This window comes from Palaemon carinicauda, chromosome 22, assembly GCF_036898095.1.
Source record: "Palaemon carinicauda isolate YSFRI2023 chromosome 22, ASM3689809v2, whole genome shotgun sequence".
NCBI classification, from domain to species: domain Eukaryota; kingdom Metazoa; phylum Arthropoda; class Malacostraca; order Decapoda; family Palaemonidae; genus Palaemon; species Palaemon carinicauda.
In genome coordinates, this window is record NC_090746.1 from 112981609 (window position 1) to 113000964 (window position 19356).

A 19356-nucleotide genomic window follows, 5' to 3' on the forward strand; every position below is an offset into this window, starting at 1 on the left:
ACTATAACAACAACATACTGTACTGAACTTTACAGTATTATACAGACTACTGTAATATGAAGAAGTAAAATATTTGTAATAACCTATTTTTTATGAAATGGGGCTATTTTTTTGTTTAAAATTTACATTTACGTACGTAAAAACAATCTCTCTCTCTCTCTCTCCTCTCTCTCTCTCTCTCTCTCTCTCTCTCTCCTCTCTCTCTCTCTCTCTCTCTCTTCTCTCTCTCTCTCTCTCTCTCTCTCTCTCTCTCTCTCTCTCTCTCTCTCTCTCTCTCGTAAATTGTTTTCCTGCTTTGCTACATGTATGATTTTATATAGATACGGTAAATAATATTTGTAATAACATATTTTCTAAAAGCTTTTAATGTAATATCATTATTTATCACTTTCATCATGCGCGTTAAATGCCTTCGTTTGTTTACTGAGCGTACTTTATGACGCCGTCATTTCAGGCGGCGTCATAAAGAAAAACATTTCATTTGGAAGTCCTAAGAAAAATTAAGTAAAACATTGGTAATAACAAAATCAACATACTGTACTGAATAATCAATATAATCGATGCAAAAACTAACCTATACACAGATGTGTAAATGCGTTTGTTTCTTCATTATGATCAGAGATAAACGTAAACAAAACATTGGTTGCCATTTTTTATCGTGCTTTTTGGCGTGTTTAGGAAACGCATGATATAAAATCGCCTTTAATATTTGTGCCTGTTTTAGTTTAGGGTACTGTAGTACATGCATTAAGTGTTCTGTACATTAAAGGGTAGTTTGTTAACAGTACTACGTACAAGGGAAGGTTTTAAAAGTCTGAATATACATGTTAAATAAATACGTAAATATGGTGTCACTACTTCGCGGATTTTCACCTATCGCGGTCGGGTCTGGAACCTATCTACCGCGATAAACGAGGGCTCACTGTATATTGAGACAAACAGATGACCCTCTCTATAACCTTTGAATCACACAATAACAACTGCAACAGGACTGGAAAGTAACACAAGGTTAAAATGATGGACATTGGCTGGATATTTAAAGATACCAAATAGGCTACAACAATATTATCGTAGTAGTAGTCCCACATGCTACCAGATGATTCTCTCATGAAAAATAAAATTACTTTGTAATATCTCAACTCTAGCCTCAATGAAAGTTTGAATACTGTTACACTTCACTTATAGGTTGCTTCCATTAATGGAGCTCTATTTAAAATGAAATCAAATAGTCTACAGTATATCTAACTTGATTTTTAAGTATTTAAGACTGCAAAAATTTAAATCTCTTATTAGACTGCTTATTGTCACAAGAGATAAATGCATTATTTTCAATTTTGTTCTATTCTCTTTGCATACAGAAAGGAATATTCCTTTAAAACAGGTAATTTTCAATTAATTATTGTGAAAAGGAGTGGTCACAGTTCTGTAGTCTTCAAAACAAATGTTCCATATGCAAATTCAAGAATTACAGGAAATTTAAGAGAAAGCTTCTTTTACTTATAAGTCATTAGCCTCGTGTGTCTGAATCTAAAAGTAACTATGAAATTATTCAAATTAGGCAACCGAATTTGTGAAGAACTTGTATGGCCAACCAACCTCCAGTAACCAAGAAGGGGAACATGTTTGATAACAATGCAAAAACACTTTGAAGCATAATTGGCAGTCTGAATTATATTACCACTGGCCGGCAATTTTTATAGGAATGGTACCGCTAAAAACTCAGCCATATAAAAGTAATTCAACATAATCATCACCATCTAGCTGTAGAAAGATTTTATTCATGAGAGAAGAAGAAATATGGCAAAAATAAGCATTGAAGGCTTGGCATCTTCAATGTTTATTTTCAATCCATTTTTTAAAATAGAAAGTCTCCAAGTTGAAAGATTTCATCAAGATCAGAGTAATTAGGCAGAACAAAAAAATTGATTCGATGGCAAGAAGTTTTAATGACAAAAAAGGATTCACACAAGGAGGGGCATTTTGAAAAACTTCATTGATAAAAGTGGGAAAACAAACTATGTTATGTATTCATTTATTTATAGATTTGGGAAAATATGCCCAGGTTCTGTGACCAGGGAGGCTATTCAGCATTGAGGTAATACAGGAGGAAAACCATGTAGGTGCACTACAAAGCATGTTAGTAGTATAAATTGAATGGTAAAAGATCAAGCAAACTGGTATACAGAACACTAGTTATATCCATAATTAAGAAAAGTGATTTTGATGAAGGAAAAATCTATTTCTGGGCGAGGAACCTGTGTCGCCCAGTGAAATGCTCCTCTAGCACCATTTCTAAGGCATAGTTATTGCTGAATATACCACAGAAAAAAAAAAGAGATGCATGGAATGCCAGGAATAAACCTAGCTCGCTCACTCTTTGAGTGTCGGTATAGAAAACTGGGGCGTGATTGAACCACGACCATAGATGCCTCACCAATTAGACCTCTCCTTCATCAACCTCCCCCTCCACCCCTAAATCTCCCCACCCCTTATCTTCATTCCTCTATCAGCACCTGCGTTGGTCAGACGTGGTTGGATAAATGTGTGAATGATCAATTCACATATAGTCTTAAGGATATCATAAAGAAAAGAACTTGTTGTTAATCATCATTGCAGTACTCAACTCTTCTCAAGTTTGTTTAAAAAATAGGCCTTTCTATGGGCTTACAGTAAACTCATTCTAAAAGCATAACCCTGTTATATTAGAGCTTATTTAAGAATACTGTTAAAAGGAACCTCTCGGTATTTCAAGTTCCAAATTGTGCCAACTGAAGACCTAACATTACATTGATTAAATCTGCCAATCACTTTCATTATTTAGTACTTTAGAAACCTACAAAATATATCAACTATAGAAAATCAGTAATCTAAATAAATAACTTAAGTCTTTTGTCATCATCTGATATTTCAGTGTAATCTGTAGAGAAACCTGAAATGCCTGTATAAATAAAGGAATATTAAGCATAATGACAATAGCCAACATATAAGTAACATACATTAAAGTAATTTTAAAATTGTCTCAAAATTAACCTCTCAATTCTTGTTGTTATGGAGGGATGTATCATTTTCAGCTATTCATTTAACAAAGAATAGGGCAAAAATGTGGTTTACTTTAAAAATTAACATCTAAAAAAATAAAGGCAGAAATATACATTGTACAATTTTGTATATTACTTTAATTTCTCAACTTACAGGCAAGGATAAAATAACTTACCGTAAATAAATAGTGAAATTAATTTAATTTAAAATGTCAGAAGGATATACCAAACCCATATTTTTATGGCGTACAGTAACTCAAAGGTAGGAAAATCTTCCAAGACCATATCCTGTTATCTAAGTCATCTATAATTGAATATGTATGTATATAAATTTCTATATCCCTGAATAAGTATTTCCTTTTCTTTGTTATCTTTAGCATTTGTAAGGAAACTATTAGGAACAAAAAGTTCCGTATTAAATATTGGAAAAATAATCCTGTTCTAACAATATGAGTTATCTTAACATTTAATCCTTTTAAACTAAAAACGACCCAATAAAATATTATTGAATCATTCTTTAACCTTTTGAAAAAGTTGGTCTGAACAAAGAGAGATTGATGAGAGTAAATTTCGAGATCCGTTTGATAATCTGTCTTGCATTTTGTATTTCAGTAAGCATTTCTTTCTCACAAGCTGCTCTCAATAAGTTTAATCAAAACAACAGCAATAAGGAAAAATAATCAAGCTTGGAGCAAAATAAAATGATAGGAGCTTACTTGTGTCAGAACAAGACTTTTCATAAACACTCTGTCTGGTGATGGTGAGACGTGCTAAAGGTTTCATGGGTAAACCAGTAGGATCATAGAAGGGAGATTTGGGATCATTGGGGTAGCTGTTGGTAATTCGTCGGATTTTCTCTCTTGGAACAGATGGAGCATTAGCAGACTGTTGGAAAAAAAATCTAAATTAATACCAAAACATTCCACTATAGAAGTCAGTCTAATCAGTTACTTCATAATATTTTCTGAGTTTTCTATTACATTTGTGACACTAATGCCCACTCACAGCCATTTCGTTTTACATGAACAAGAACACTGGGTTCTTATTATAAGTGATTAAATAAAATATAATTAATCTTAACACCCTTCATACATTATGATGGGATATTTCGACTAGATACAAATTTTTCAATGGAATTTTTAGATTTATTTCAGAAGCAGGTCTTCTGAAAACTCTATAACTATTTTGATGACTTCTTAAATTTTATGGTTTTAATCGAATTCTCTTTTAATTTTCATATACAGTAAATGGTATCGGCGTCAATGACCTTAGATGTCAGGATGCCAGAAAACTTTCAATCAATCAATCAATCAAATGGACACAGTGAGTGTTTGACCCAATGGCTATTAATATTTTTCACAAAGAAAAAGAGAACACCAGTTGAATGGTTGTTAATAACTTCTCTTATGGAGTGATGTCTTGGAGAACAGAGAATTATCATTAATGGATGAAACTAAAGTATCCAAGTTAACATTACTGTACCTCGTAAGTGACACCAGAATCCGTGCCAGCATCCCAAGGATAAAGATTCAATGTTTTCTGATCAACCCAGGAGCAGTTCCTTAGACAAAGTTCTAAAGCAGATACACCAACAATCCAATCTGGACTGGGACCTGAAAAATACAGAACATTTAAAAATTTTGGACTTGAATCCATCAAGTATTATTTTGACCCCGACTTCGGTGAAGGTACGATTCACCTTCCACAATATTCTTATACGTAATAAAAATTTTCAAAATTGCTTTGTAGGAATTTTAAAAAAAACTGACATGAAGTTAGCTACTTATCATCAAAGTATAAGAGGTACTTAGTAAACAATCTTTTCACGAAACTTAATGGAAGTCATGAAAAGATATTGCCCAAAAATATATTTACATTTGATAGTACCATTTTAAACCCAAAGTGAGCTTTAACAATGAATAGAATATCACAGAGAAGTCCCCCTACCTAACATGGAGACCAGGGACATGAGGTGGTGTCGATTATCGACTCTGAACACAGCAAAGGTCTTCCCGTTGACGTTAGGATACCATAGGCCTTTGGCTTTGATTATTGTCCTGATGTGGTCACTCTGAAAGATAGATAAAGGATGTTATCAAAATAATTCATTATCAGAATCAGGAATACATACAAGACATTCCACTTACATCTTAGAATTACCCGTTGAGCATTTTTTGTTTTGTAATGAAACATACTTTTGCAAGATGAGTCCTTAACTTTATAACTATTTGTAGCATTCATTTATGGTTTTAAATATTACAATGCTTGGAATGATAATTGAATAGGCAGGTTAAACACACACACTACCTATGAAAGGGAGGGAGACAAGGGAGGGGGAGGGAGAGGAGGAGGAGGAGGGGGAGACAAGGGAGGGGGAGGGGGAGGGGGAGACAAGGGAGGGGGAGGAGGAGGAGGAGACAAGGAGGGGGGAGGTGGAGGGGAAGACAAGGGAGGAGGGGATAAGGGAGGGGGAGGGGGAGGAGGAGACAAGGGAAGAGGGAGGATAAACGGGAGAGGTGAGGCAAAGGGAGGAGTGGAGAAAAAAATGAGGGGGAGGATAAAATGGAGGAAAGGGAGGAGAAAAAAGGTGAGGGGAATAAAGAGAGCGGGGGTTAAGGAGGGAGGGAGAAAGAATTCTCACTCGTTCATTTTAAGAAAAATCTCGTAAACAATGAGAATAACAGTTACTCTCCAGGACGTTCCTTTTCACCCACCTGTTGCTTGAGCTCACTCTCGAGGGCCCTTGTTGACCCCCACTCTGCAACCTGGCGGAGCCCGTCTGAGCTGAAACCTCCGTACTCCCAGACGCGGTAATTGGCAGAATGCGAGGCTCCGATGATGTCGGAGAAGTGGGTCAGGAAGGCATTGCTAGGGAAGTCCTTGGGGTGGGTGTGGCGGGACCACATGCCTTCGAATGTCTCCTGCAAATTATTATTATTATTATTATTATTATTTTTTTTTTTCATTTGTTGATGTCGGCTACCCCCAAAATTTGGGGAAGTGCCTTGGTATATGTATGTATGTGTATTATTATTATCATTATTATTATTATTACTTACTAAGCTACAACCCTAGTTGAAAAGCAGGATGCTATCAGCCCAGGGGCTCCAACAGGGAAAATAGCCCAGTGAGAAAAGAAAACAAGGAAAAATAAAGTATTTCAAGAACAGTAACTTTGAAATAAATATCTCCTATATAAACTACAAACACTAACAAAACAAGAGGAAGAGAAATAAGATAGAATAGTGTGCCTGAGTTTACCCTCAAGCAAGAGAACTCTAACCCAAGATAATACATTGGCGCAAATTTATATCAATACTTGAGTAATGGAATGGTTTTCCTACATTAAGATAATCAGAACGAAATAAAATTAATGTTTTTAATAAAAATGTCCAAGAATATATTGGAAAGATAGGATTCTGACTGGTAGATTAAATGGGGACTGATAAAAGAGCTTCTAGAATAGTTATTATAGAAAAAATTTTATTAATGCAAAAAATGTCCATATTGCACCGAGCTGTCGGAACTGACAAAGTGTTCCTAGACACCTTGTTACCCACATTCTAGACTGAAATGTCTAAAATAGGTAATAGTTTACAACACCACGCTCTCCATTTACTCCAAAATAATGCAATCCTGCAGTTTTCATCTTCTTGCACAGTAATTAGGTGGTTATTTAAATTCTGGGAAAGCAATAATTAGCAAGATATGTTGAGGAAGGGGGAAGGGGTTATAAAAAGAAAATAGCTCGGTTTCCTCACCAAACGACTTGGAACTGACATGTCAACAAAGTCAACGAAACAGGATTCGTGATGCCAGCGTACATAAACAGAAGTTCGTGATGCCAGCGTACATTTGATATACTGTATATTCAAAATATACTTAATAAAAAATTGAGTGATTACTCAAAAGTGTCCCTATTTGTAAATTGCATATTTTATGGATTACTCAAAAGTGTCACTATTTGTAAATTGCATATTTTATGGACACTTTTGAGTAATTAATCCATTTTTAACTAAGCATACAGTGGTACCTCTACATACGAATTTAATCCGTTCCACAACCGACTTCGGGTGTAGCAAATGTTCGGTTGTAGAAACGAATTTGCCTATAAGAATACATTGAAATAGGATTAATCTGTGGTTGAGCCCACAAACCTATGATAACTCCTTAATAAATTACTACACATAAGTACACATGACAATAATGCACACTAAATTAGATAATAGACGTGTAAAAAAGAATAATTATAAAGAAATAATAAATAAGAAACGGGTTTTTAGCGTCACTTTACCTTAGAAAGTCCAGCGCAGGTGTTGTTAGTCTTGCTACACAGAGAGGAGACGGACGGGCGGCGAGGAGGTAGAGAGGGTGACTACGATAAACGTACACTACCGTAACTTATTCTAACTTACACTAAGTGAACTTTAACCTAACTTACATTATTTATTTTTTTTTATATTTTATATTTTTTTGTACATTTTCTTTTTTTCTTTTTGATGATTAATTTCAATCACTTTCACTCTACACTTAAAATTGATTGAATTTTTTTCTCTTCAATCTTTACCGTTTTCTTTGTTTCACTTTCTTTCGCTTCACTCTTTGCCGTTTTCTTTGAACCACTTCCTTCCTCTTCATTACGAGTTCGCTTCATAGTTTTTTTTTAAAGAAGCTATCGATAGAAAGTTGCTTGGTACAGGTTTTCATTATGTTTCGAAAATAAGTTAGGGAAACATCATCGAACTGCGCAACTACACGACAAACCTGCAATTTTTTTGGATGGTATTTGTCGATGAAGTCGACCACGTCTTGATATTTTCCTAACACCTCTTTTATTTGCGCCGAACCTAACACATGTTCTACCTCCTCGATCCCTTCCTTGTCATCACTCATGTGTTCAGACATAGCATGGAGTTACTTGAGCTCCTCTGTAGTAAGTTCGTCGTGATGTTCTTTAGCAAGTTCACTCACGCGGACGCCACGCTCATGCTTTTCAATAATTCCTTGCTTTACTTCTAAAGAAAGCATTTCCTTATTCCTTTTCTCACCACTACCACTACCACTTGCGAAACTAAGCCTTTTAGGACCCATGATTTACGTAAAATACCGTAAAAGGATGAACGTAAAAAATCACGATTAAAACACAGTTAGTAGCAGAACGCACAGGGCACAGCCACATGAAGCCGACGAGAACAGAGGAATGTCCCAAGCCACGCTAATTGAGGGTCCCTCCGAGGTAGAAATGCTGCCTTCTATCGGCGGAAATAGAAAATACATCCGGCGCTATGAGTACCATCTACGTGTACGGGTATTGTTTACTTCGGGTGTCGAAAAAAAATTCGGGTGTAGAGTAGGAACATGTTCGAATTGTACTTCGCATGTTGAAAAATTCGGATACAACCGGTACAACGAAAATCGCTTACTTCGTGTGTCGAAATAAAATTCGGGTGTAGAGTCGAAAAATTGCTCAAATTTTACTTCGGGTGTTGGAAAATTAGGATGTAGATACGTTCGTGTGTAGAGGTTCCACTGTATTTTGAATATACAGTACAGTATATCAAATGTGCGTTGGCATCACAGACTTCTGTTTATGTACGCTGGCATCACAGACTTCTGTTTATGTACGCTGGCATCACAGACTTCTGTTTATGTACGCTGGCATCACGAATTCTGTTTGGTTGACTATGTTGACATGTCAGTTAGAAGTCGTTTAGTGAGGAAACCGAGTTATTTTCTTTTTATAACCCCTTCCCCCATCCTCACCATATTTTGCTAATTATTGCTTTCCCAAAATTTAAATAACCACCTAATTACTGTGCAAGAAGATGAAAACTGCAGGATTGCATCATTTTGGAGTAAATGGTGAGCGTGGTGTTGTAAACTATTACCCTAAAATAATTCACAGAAAATACCACACCCACAACTAAAACAATGTACTATAAATTTATGTATATATATATATATATATATATATATATATATATATATATATATGTGTGTGTATGTGTACACACGAACACCGTCGTTCACGCAAGACTTTCGAAAACTAGAAATACACTTCACTAAAGTTCCGCGGCCCAACTGAAAATTCAAGAGGTCAATCGGACAGGCAACCAATGACACCATCTTGTATGGATCCAAGCCATCGCAATAATCATAATCGTCCTGATCTAGTGAAGAGAAAACCAACTGGCGGTTTCCTTATTCAGCATGAGCCATCATCACAGATCAATATAGTTCCAATTCGCAGTCGTAATTATCAATCTAAATTTAGTAAATCCAAGAGGTGAAAATAAGGGTTAATATATGATACTCAAATTTCTAGCGTAATTGGAAATCGCTATAAGAAATGGAGGATTGCTGACTAGTTTGGTATTTTTCTCTATATGTGTAATAGGGGCTGCGGTATAATGACTGACAAATCGGTCGATTAAAATGTGAAGTATGTTTTTTCACTGTAGGTCCATTGTTTACATCTGCGAGACTGAAGAAGGGGACTTAGTGCGCATGCGTTTTTCCACATGGTTTAGGGAGTTTCTGTGCATTTACAATGATGTATTTGTCAGGTGTTTTTTTTTTTTTTTTAAACTAATTGACAGCTAACAAGTACTTCTTCATAAGTTCCTGGATGTTATTTTACAACAGCCATTTTTTCCCACCTTCGGGTTCAGTTTCAACTTAACCACCATCTCGTAAAGATGTCTTCAAGAGGGAATTTAAGGGAAGCATGTCAATCTATTTCGAAATTTAGTGTAATTTCGTTTATGTCGGCAATTGATTATGATAGAAATTGCTCTCCGTTCAGTGTAAAGCTATTGTTGCTCAAGTGAAATTAAAAAATAACAGCGAAATAATGCCCCAAGGTCCGATTCTGACTTAATTTTCAGGGAAGGGCAGCACATTTTCTAATGCAAAGCTTTTGTAAAGATTGTCAAGAAAAAAAGGCGACAATGTCAATTATAAGGTAAGGAATTATTTGCGATTTACTTTTTCATAATGAAAGGATTAATTTGTGATTTACTTTAAGTTTGTGACATTGGAAGGGGGGGGGGGGTCCAGCTAGCGGTTGTTACCTGGGAATAGGGGTCTTAGCTGTGACTTGGAAACTACTAGGTTAGGTTAGGTGGGTTTGTTAGGTTCAGTACCCTTTTACAAATCTCAAAAGTGTTAAATAATCATTTTTGGCTGGTTTTCAGCCATTTACATGAACCATAATTTTTCCAACTGCATTATCTTGGGCTTATTTTGCATTTCTGACAATAGAGTCCTTTCATTATACGTCATCAAACTTCCGGTCCGCCATCTTGGAGGACAAACCAAGACGCGTTCAGTGAATAGCTGTGGTTGAACTGTTGAATAGTTAGCCATCTCATCACATTCACACAATGCCCAGTTTTTGCGCTACTATTGGCTGTGGGAATCGAGGACAAAGAGATGACAAGAGTTTCTACCGCATACCGGCAGTTATTCAGAATCAGGACAAAGATACAGAAGAATTATCCAAGCGCAGACGTGACTTGTGGTTGACCAGAATATCACGGGCTGATCAACGTGAATCCTCACTACCCTACGCACGTATCTGTTCTGATCATTTCATATCAGGTCAGTCTCGGCTAGGCCCTAAAAGTATCATTATTCCTGTGAAAACATGCTATATCCAATCGCATGGGTGACTTCACAAGTATCATCGTCAGTTCAGTGTGTAGTGTGTGTGGGGAAGGGGGCATCTCAATTTTTAAACATCAAAAGGGGCATCTCAGATTTTCAAAACAAAAATTAAAAGCTCCCATATTGGCTATATTAACAAAGGCTACTTACCTAGGTCACTATTTCGTCAAGGTGCTCATGCCTATATATAATTAAGTGTATATTTGTATTTATTTTAATTTGTGTATTAAATTGTGCAGACATACAGGCCTATGTGATGAATAAACGTTGATTATAAATAATAATAATAATAATATCAAAGCTGGTTTAACCCGAAGGGGTCTTCAGCTTATATATGAAACATCGAAAAAATAATTAAACTTGCGCATTTAATTGCAAGGAGGCAAAACGATCATCAAAGAGCATTACAATAGAGTTTGTCCATCATATGTTTATATGTATATAAGAAATTATAGTATTTGTAACCAAACACAAACACAATGGTTAGGCATGAACTGATAAAAAGATTTGACATAATGCAAAACTTTTACATACATTTTGACAATCAAAAATTATAATACACAAGGTTAGGCTAAATGATTGATATTAGTTTTATAATCATAAACACTCTCTTCATTGGCCCAGTGTTTATCTAATTTTGGAATTAAAAGCATTAAAGGGAAAAACAAGTAGTTCACCATATCAATGTATGAAATACTGGGAAAATCCTCAATATTTTGACCGAATGAATTCTGCATCTGGTATGGATCTAGGCCATCAGTTAGATCGAGTTTCTGCTTGTAAAAACGCTTATCATCACCCGACAATTGTTTGACAAAGTCGCTCTCATTGTCCATATTCGCTGTAGCAGCCGCCATGGTTTCGCTTTGTATGTCCTCCAGCATGGCCGCCGGCGATTCTCAGTGACGTCATTGAAAGGACTATTATTATTGCTGTAAATCAGTCGTTAATGACGCTTCCCTCACCCCCCCAAAAAAAAAACTGGTCCAAAATCTCATGAACGGGTGGTTTACCCCAATAATCATGGTCAGAAATGCATAAAACACAAGATAGGGAGTAGGAAAAATATATGGTTCACGTGTTTGGCTAGAAATTAAAGTATCATATATTTACCAAAATAAGAGAAGTACGATCTACAATTATAGAAAATCACTTCCAGAACACTTCTAGCTAACTAAATAATCGCACTACGGTGTAATAAAGCATAAATTCTATCATTCACAATCACCCCCAAGCAAAGATAAAAATGATTGTACTTGCCGTTAATTACACAAAACATTTCCCAAGCTGAACGAGAAAATAAATAACACAGCTTCACAAAAGACACCACCTACTCGTGTCAGAGTCAGAAAATAACAATTCTCACAGGGCATTCTCAACTGTCGTCGTCTAGCTAACATAAAAAACATAAACCATCGTCAATTATTCCAACAGGCTTTTTCGCTACATACATTAGTTACATTAACTACTGCTTTCGCTTCATAGTGCTCTCTCTCTCTCTCTCTCTCTCTCTCTCTCTCTCTCTCTCTCTCTCTCTCTCTCTCTCTCTCTCTCTCTCTCTCTCTCTCTCTAGGACTAGGATTTGGCAAAAACACTAAAGGAAACAAATATCTTTAAAATAATGAATCCCCACAACGTTAATACAACTGGACTTATGGGTACAAGGGATATTTAAACAAAACATTAAGCACTATATTTCCTTAAACTAAAACCAATCACCAAAATTCAATATATATATATATATATATATATATATATATATATATATATATATATATATATATATATATATATATATATATATATATATATATATATATATGTGTGTGTGTGTGTGTGTGTGTGTGTGTGTGTGTGTACATTGACACCGTCGTCCATCGCCAGTATTAAAAAAAAAAAAAACAGCAGCACTTACAACTAAGTATCATTCACCAAAACAGACACCAACACTTCAATACAAAAAGATATCCCCCAAACACACACAGAGAGAGAGAGAGAGAGAGAGAGAGAGAGAGAGAGAGAGAGAGAGAGAGAGAGAGAGAGAGAGAGAGAGAGAGAGTCGTCCAAATAAGCAGAAGTCTTTTCACTTAGCAAATGATAACAGTTGTCAGCTTCGCTTAGGCCTCAGGTGTTTCAGCAATCAACGGGAATATGACTCATAGCCAATGAGTCGTCGTCGTAATATTATGATGTTCGAGTATGAACCAATAAGTATATTTACTTAAATATTTGAAAACGTTACACCAGTAGATACTAAGTGAACGTGTATAAAAATAAATGCTGCTGCTCTTAACATTAACGCTCATGAATGTATGTACATTACAGTACATTCTATTTTGCATCAGGATCTTACTTGTTAAATGAATGATTTACCATAAAAGTCATTGGATTGATTGATTTGAGGTTTTCTGGCATCCACAAAAGTCATTAGAATACATCCACAAATGGATGCATATAAATTTTATTTATAATCTCCGAGATACTACTACTACTACTAATAATAATACTAATAATAATAATAAACGATAAAGAACGCACAGGTAAAAATGCCTTTTTTTCTTTGTGAGCATCTGGAACATATCAGAGACAGCCCTCCATCAAGACGTTATATTTATATTTCCATTCCCTCCACGATGTATTGCTTTCCCAATAGTCCCCGATAGTGATGGGAATGTTTTCTTCAAAGACTCCGTCACACCAGTGTTCCCAGATATGGAGATTTATCCTTAGATTTGGGGATTTCAGATGTCTGATAGGGATAATCTGTACAAATTTCTATAAGAAACAAAGATAAGTAAACATTTATATTGTTGCAATTAGTTTACTTGCACTTATATGAAGTATATTGAGTGATTTCTATATTAGTAAAGCCTACATAATCAGAAGAAAATATATTAGTGGACAAGGGAATTTTTGAGTTGTTTTGGGGATTCTTTATCATGAGTTTTGCGGATTTTTAGACTAACCCATCTGGTAACACTGCAGTCTGCATCACACTTTCATCGTGACGTGGTGGCGCTCCAACCTCTCTGAATCTCCCAATGTAAGTTGCGTATAAATTTACCTAGAAACGTAGCCTTATTAAAAAATGCATTACCGGGTCTTTGTATTTTGCAAGGAAATTAGTTAATGAGGCCCACTGCAGATTAGGATTCGCTGTTTCAACGTCACAATCTTGCCTTATCCCTGGCTAGCTTATATCTGGGTTGTGGCGGCCATGTTTGATCGTATTTGGCATTTCGTTACACCCAATCTTTATTTTGCGGGTCCTATCACACAGGGGAATCCTATACACTACATTATTAGGTTTCCAGATTGTCTAAATTTTCTTTAGAAGGCCTTAATGTCATCAGTCTTTCAGAATACTTGATTGGAAGCAATGTTACGTGCTGACAGATTAATGGGTTTTATTATAGTAAAAGACGGGGCAAACTTACTCCTAAAAAAAATTGGGGTTTATGTAGAAAAACTCCCGTTTTCTTTGAAAATTACCTTTATTTCCGTCGCAAGTAAATAGATATGACATACTGTTCATAAATCCCTCCATGTATGATGAGTAAGAACTTGCCATCTGATGTGGGTGCCTGAAAAGTGTAAAGGGAGTGAATAACGTAATGGAACATACATGAAATGATATACAGCGTAAAAGAAGGTAAAGGGATATAAAATTAGGATACTACTAGTCAATACTCATGAGAAAGTGATTGGTAAGTATACCTGCTATAACTAGGTAATTTTGTATTGTATTACAGGGTGAGATTTTGAACAGAAAATATGTTTTCCTATTGTAAATAACGTGATTTAACCGAATTTGATGTTCATTTCAATCGGAAACAAACATCAACCAATCCGGCTAACTTTAAGTTGCCGAATTGGTTGCTGTTATTACGGATGAAATGAAGGTGAAAACCGGTTAGATCACGTTATTTCCTATAGGAAAACATATTTTCTGTTAAAATGGTTACCGTAAATATAATCACTGATGTCATATATGTTGTGTTAAAATATTTAAATATAAGCATTTCTTCAACGGTGTCACTTCTCTTAAACGAATGTACTTCGAACGGTAACATTAGCAACGTTACCAATAATACACAGTGCTACCAACGTTGGAGTATGGTACACAGAGTTACCAACGACACGATGACATTACTAACGTTAGCAATGATAGATATTTCCATACGTATTTTAAATAATTTCTCCATATAAGTTTTACTCAATATATAAAAAGTATAAAAAGGGCACAGAACCTAACAAACCCACCTAACCTATCCTAGTAGTATGACAGGTCACAAACCTCAGGTATTTACTGAAAACTGTAAAATTCTCCACTTACCTTTACGAACAATACGCCGAAACTTGCGGGTCACTGGAGTCTTCCGTGGAGGTAGACGACTTTTTCCCAAAAATGTACCTTTATAGGAAGTAACGGAATAACCACAACGACGTTTCTTTTTGGTTTTAGGTATGGTGGATTCGGTATTGCAATAAAACACGTGAATATCTTTCCTGTAAGATAGGGGGGAACGACACTTGGGTCACTGCAATCGATGAGGAATTACAATGTGTGATTTCAGGAAAATATCAACATTGGCAGAAGAATCATAAAAATCATCATGGAATTTAGCAAATGCTTTTAGATACGGAATACTGCAGCCGTTACAAGTATCTATAATTTCCTCCATCGTAAAATACGAAAAAATGAATCTCACTCGAAATGTCGGACACCTGACTAGTTCAAAGGTTACAAAGGAAGAGGGCTTCATGGAAGAGGAAAGAACAGACCACTTAAAGAGACCAAGGGAGGGGGTAGGGAAATATCAGTTGTCAACCCCCTTGTGTAAACTTTGAATACGAATTGGTTCCTGATTGGGTAACAGAAAAATAAGGGAGTCTAGAGGGTAAACATAAATAAACTGGGTAGAGAAACTAGTCCAGGGAAAGTATTTATGTGAAACTGGGGAGTGATAAGGAAATAAAAACAATATAGGAAGGTAAAATGGAATGAATGATAAATAATATTGAAAGGAAATATAAAATGAGATGGTTTTACCATGATTGAACTGGATAGGGAAACTAGTCCAGAGGAAGAATATATGTGAAACCGGGTAGTGAAAAGGAAATAACAAAAGAAATAAACCCAATTTAGGAAGATAAAATAGAATGAATGATAAATAATATTGAATGGGAATATAAAATGAGATGATTTTAAAAGGAATAGGATAATAAAACGAGTAATAAAATGAGAAAAAGCTTCTGTGCAGGGGGGAGGGGTTTCTGCGCAGGGCGAAAGTGGTATGCACGAACGAACGAACGTACAGGTGCTAATATCTACATCGGACGTTGGCAGCACTGGTTACTGTATTTTTTCATGACACAATCTTTGCAACGGCTCCTCCAAAGTTTATCCAAATATACTGTTTTGTATTTTCCTCCGATTATTATAATTAAAAGAAGGTAATGAATAGAGAACAAAAGGCTTGTTTTACGTTTATATATCGATTCCCCAGTATGTTTTCCCCACCCAAAACCCCGAGTTCCCACTGGGGGTCCCCCATTATCGGAGGATATAGATGTATATATATTTCTGAAACTATTCATTTGCGACGGGAACGAGTGTCATTTTCGAAGAGCGCAATTTTTTCTATAAGAAAAAGTAGATGTTTTTCTAGGTTATATTGCCCTGTAATGCACTACAATGAAATCGATAAATATTGGCCATTTTCAGTGTTGGTAATGTGTTGACAATTCTGAATGTTATTCGACTTTGGTCTCGATAACTGTTGTAATGATTTTTGCTCCGCCGTGGCTTGCTTCGCTTGCAAAATTAACATTGCATCACTGCTCATATGTTCTGACATGCGGTACATGTTCAGCTGTGCTCGCAAGCACCATGGGTCGTTATATTGGAGATATGTTGTTAAAAATAAGGGCTTTTGCTCTGCCTTGGCTTGCCTCGCTCGCAAAAAAAATCATAACTGCTCCTTTGTTGAGCTGTGCTCGCAAACCCTGGTGGTCATTATTTGGAAGATATTTGTTCAGTAACTGGAATACAAACCTACGCTGTTTATTTAGAGGTATTACTTTCTGCGAAGCTGAAATGATGAGCCATTAAAATTTAGCGACGGTTAACTACCCATACCACTAGTTAGTGGGGGGTAGCTTGCTCCCACTCACACACCGGTGATTTAACTCACTTTACTTTTGGCTCGGATGGAGACCGGTTGTAACTGCTCTTCCTCCTCACCTATTTTGGAGTGCCATTAATTTTTGTCTTTTAACTTACTTTTTTCTTATGTATATATGAAAACATTCTTCGTATATATATTATATATATATATATATATATATATATATATATATATTATATATATATTATATATATATATGTATACATATTTAGAAATGTAAGTTTCCTTTTCAGTTTTTGTGCTGTGCGTCTGGTAACGTACATGACAGGTTCTCAAGACACTTGTGCAAGGCCTTCCCTTCCGACCTCTCCCTTGTCCATCGGTCTTCCCGTCGGCGATTAACCCACCGTTGACTCGGCCGCCGCCGCCGCAGAGGAATTGTCATCGTTTGGACCCTTCTTGTTCAACTGTTGTCTTCGCCTTTCCCTCTGGTGAACATATGGATTACTGAGGGAAGGGGGTGTGGCCTTTCGGAGATTGACTTCGGTCTTTCTCTTCTCAAGGCTGTTCACCTTTCTTGGGCTTCCGACAGTGTACCTTTCCCGTTCCCGGGGTAGGTTCCGCTTCCAGTTGTTTTCTTAATTGTTTAAGGGAAATTATAATTGTATTTAACTTTTCAGCTTCTCCGTGAGGAACACTTCCCTTCGAAGGATCAGTGGTTCTTCCTGTTAGTGAATATTTTTAGTTGATTTAAATAATTGTAATTCTTGTTTTATTACAGTTATTCTCCGCTCCCCTTCTACCGTTGATGACGACCGAGGAAGGGGGGGTGCAGTTCTCATTTTATGTTTGTTCCTTCAGTGGTCTCCTTTTTCTTCGTGGACTAGGTGTTTCTCCCGAGGGAGTTTTTTGTTACATAATTTATTTAATTTTTCCTCAGCCATGCAGTTCTTCATTCAACTTAATGAGCCGACGAAGCAGAGCTGTTATGTTCATGCCTGGGGAATCTGCTGTCATTGCCGACCCTCGGAGGACGTCATCATGGGCGTCATCTCTTCTCTTAGAAGTATGCCCGTGGCAGCACTTAATCAGCACTTCATCTTCAAGGAACTAGCTCCGGCTACGCATCCTCAGGCAGCGCTCTTGTCAGATCATCTTAAAGCACTACCACGAGGTTTGGCTCCAAGGGTTGAATACTTTCCCTTCTGAGGGAGAGTTTTCCTCCCCAGGTGTGGGGTTGTTTATCCCTTCCGAGGGAGAACTTCCTGCATCTTCATCACTTCATCGACTCCGACTTCTGTTGCTGTCTTCGCCTAGACTACGCTCCCCCCCTTGCTGAAGCTCTCTTCCTTTGGGGGCTGAGCATAGTCTTAGGCAAGTCTCTCCTGCGAAATGATCACCTCTCTCGTTCGCGAGAGGGGCCACTCATAGAGACTCCTCTTCGGAGGATTGCTACTGCTGAAGGTCAGCTTGCTGATCCACCGGCCCTCTTGGGCATCATCTGTACCTGGACCTTCTCCTGACAACGCTGCAGGTAGTCCTTGGACTTCGGTCCTGGACTCTTCTGTGGATCGTTGGCGATCTCCATCGGTGTATGTTCGCCCTTCCAAAGGGTACATCCCAGTTCCTGATCTTCCTACCAGCTAACATGCCGGCCAGCCTACGATCGCCGACGCAACAGAGCTCAGTGAAACCTTAGCACGCGCCCGCGCAACTTCGGTCTCCTGCTAGCCATCGTTGTCTTACGCGCCAGCGCTCACCAGTCAACCTACGATCGCCGACCCAACAGAGCTCATCGAAACCTCGGCGCGCAACTTCGTTCTCTTGCTCGTCAGCGCTGTCCTACGCGCCATAGCCCACCAGCCAACCTACGATCGCCGACGCAACAGAGCTCACTGAAAACTCAGCGCATGCCTGTGCAACTTCGTTCTCTTGCGCGCCAGCACTCTCCCTCACGTGTGCGACATCGCTGTTCTACGCGCCAGAAGTCTTCCGTGTGCGCTCCCAGCTCTCTTTCGCGCGCGCGAGCCAGTAGCCTTCCCCGGACTGCGTGCCAGCAGTTTTGCTATAACACAATTTTTCAGAAATTTCTCCTGCCTGTCTCTGGTATGAGTAATTTTTACCGTTCTACAAATACACACTATCCTAAACTCTTTAGTGAGCTGTTATCACAATACTCCTCACACATTTGCAATCCTGGTTATGTTTTAAAGGACCTCCGTTGTTTTTTCTACTCAACTATTTGGCCTAAATTATCTCTTGCCTGAATAGTGAATATCATAAAGGTCGGAAAACAATGATTTTTAGAGAATTCAGATATGTAGCTTAGAATCTTTGAAATTTCAATTGTTTTCAATACATTATTTATAATTTCAGTTTAACCAAGAAGGTTTTAAACATGGATCTTTATTAAGAATACAGTCTAATTTCCAAAGTTAAGTTCCTTCAATACCAATTTTTGTGTTTGTAGAACTTAAAAAGATAGATCAATGCTTACATTACTTCATATGTCATTGCTT

General features: G+C 37.1%; 1 protein-coding gene and 1 long non-coding RNA gene across 2 annotated transcripts in view; one reads left to right on the forward strand and one right to left on the reverse strand.

The window, feature by feature from the left end:
* Positions 1–2867: 2867 nt before the first annotated feature.
* Positions 2868–5955, reverse strand: LOC137616033 (spondin-1-like). Its single transcript, XM_068345712.1, has 5 exons — positions 5753–5955; positions 4986–5109; positions 4521–4651; positions 3755–3923; positions 2868–2938 (listed from the first exon to the last, which is right to left on the reverse strand). Exons 1-5 carry the CDS (start codon positions 5942–5944, stop codon positions 2868–2870), a joined length of 687 nt encoding a protein of 228 aa, XP_068201813.1. The 5' UTR covers positions 5945–5955.
* Positions 5956–13687: 7732 nt separating this feature from the next.
* Positions 13688–19356, forward strand: part of LOC137616244 (uncharacterized) — a 32801-nt gene continuing 27132 nt past the window's right edge. The window contains exon 1 of the long non-coding RNA XR_011039365.1: positions 13688–13749. This is a non-coding gene — a long non-coding RNA (uncharacterized lncRNA). The remainder of the gene's footprint in view (positions 13750–19356) is intronic.

Bases quoted from the DNA above. Each gene is read 5' to 3' on its own strand.
- LOC137616033 (XM_068345712.1), bottom strand. From the start codon at position 5,944: ATGTGGTCCCGCCACACCCACCCCAAGGACTTCCCTAGCAATGCCTTC. The intron at 4,652-4,985 runs GTAGGGGGACTT...TGTATTTTTCAG, and splicing joins GTCCCTGGTCTCCATGTTAG to GTCCCAGTCCAGATTGGATT. The intron at 2,939-3,754 runs GTAAGCTCCTAT...TTATTTATACAG, and splicing joins AAAGTCTTGTTCTGACACAA to GCATTTCAGGTTTCTCTACA.